This window comes from Malurus melanocephalus, unplaced genomic scaffold (assembly GCF_030028575.1).
Source record: "Malurus melanocephalus ecotype Western Australia unplaced genomic scaffold, MMel_1.1 scaffold_3211, whole genome shotgun sequence".
NCBI lineage: Eukaryota > Metazoa > Chordata > Aves > Passeriformes > Maluridae > Malurus > Malurus melanocephalus.
The window spans coordinates 5,447-6,608 of record NW_026626443.1 but is presented as its reverse complement, the minus strand read 5'-3'; the positions used below and the strand labels follow the sequence as shown (position 1 = coordinate 6,608).

Genomic DNA, 1,162 nt, shown 5'->3' with positions numbered 1-1,162 from the left:
CGCAGAAAGCCCCTGGGGACAGAGACCATCATGAGGTGATCCCAGGTCCTGATAGGACCTKTTGGGGTGCAGGGAGGGACAGGAGGACACTGGTGTGGCCCTGGTGGCCCTGTTCCCACAGCCACCGCCGCGCTGGGATGGCACCAGACGCCTGAGCCACCCCTCTGCGGCCATGGAGACCGTGGTCATCGTGGCCATCGGGCTGCTGGCCACCATCTTCCTGGCATCCTTGGTGGCACTGGTGGTGGCGTGTCGCCAGCGCTACTGTCACCCCAAGGACCTGCGCCACCACTACGACACCAAGTGAGTGACCCCATCCCTGTCCCCTCCAGGAAGGGACTTGGGCCCCCAGGGGATGGGGACAGGGCTGGGGACATGGCCAGCGGCATTCGGGAGACAATGTGGGGGGCGTGTCCACGGTCAGCAGAGGGACTGGGCAGGGGACACAACAACTGCCATTGGGGGACACAACAATCACCACCAGGGGACAGAGGTGGGGACACAGCCACTGTCATCAGGGGACAGAGATGGGGACACAGCCACTGTCATCAGGGGCAGAGATGGTGACACCACCACCGTGATCAGGGGGAACAGGATGGGGACACAGCCACCTTCATCCGGGGGACAAACATGAGAACACAGCCACTGTCATCAGGGGACAGAGATGGGGACACATCTGCCACCATCAAAAGGGTGAAGCTGGGGACATGTCCACCACCATCAGGGCTGCCAGGGCTGTGAGGCAGCCCGAGGAGGTGGCCCTGTCCCCAGGGATGTCCCCACATCCCCGACAGACCCATCGTGGACCTGATGGGCAGCGCGGAGACGCCGTCGGAGCCCTCGGAGCTGGAGTTGGACGATGTGGTCATCACCAACCCCCACATCGAGGCCATCCTGGACAATGAGGACTGGGTCGAGGACGCCTCGTGAGTGTCCCTCGTGTCCCCTCCCTGCTGGGGACCCCTGGGCAGTGCCAGCCCCCCTCACAGGGTGCAGGGGACAGTTGTGGGGGTCACCAAGCCGTGGGATGGCCCTCAAAGTGGGCTCAGGGTGGGAACATCCCAATGGGTCTGGGGACACGGGGCATGGGTGGCGGGAGGTGGGGACACACGGGGGACAAGGACAGAGCAAGGGGGACACAGATTCACACCCTGCTCCCTCC

At 64.3% G+C, this 1,162-nt stretch overlaps 1 protein-coding gene across 1 annotated transcript in view; it reads left to right on the top strand.

The window, feature by feature from the left end:
- The first annotated feature begins 14 nt into the window (after positions 1–14).
- Positions 15–1,162, top strand: part of TMEM98 (transmembrane protein 98) — a 3,348-nt gene continuing 2,200 nt past the window's right edge. The window contains 2 exon segments of the mRNA XM_057389010.1: positions 15–303; positions 795–965. Of these exon segments, the coding sequence (XP_057244993.1) occupies positions 173–303; positions 795–965 (302 nt within the window). The 5' untranslated portion in view covers positions 15–172.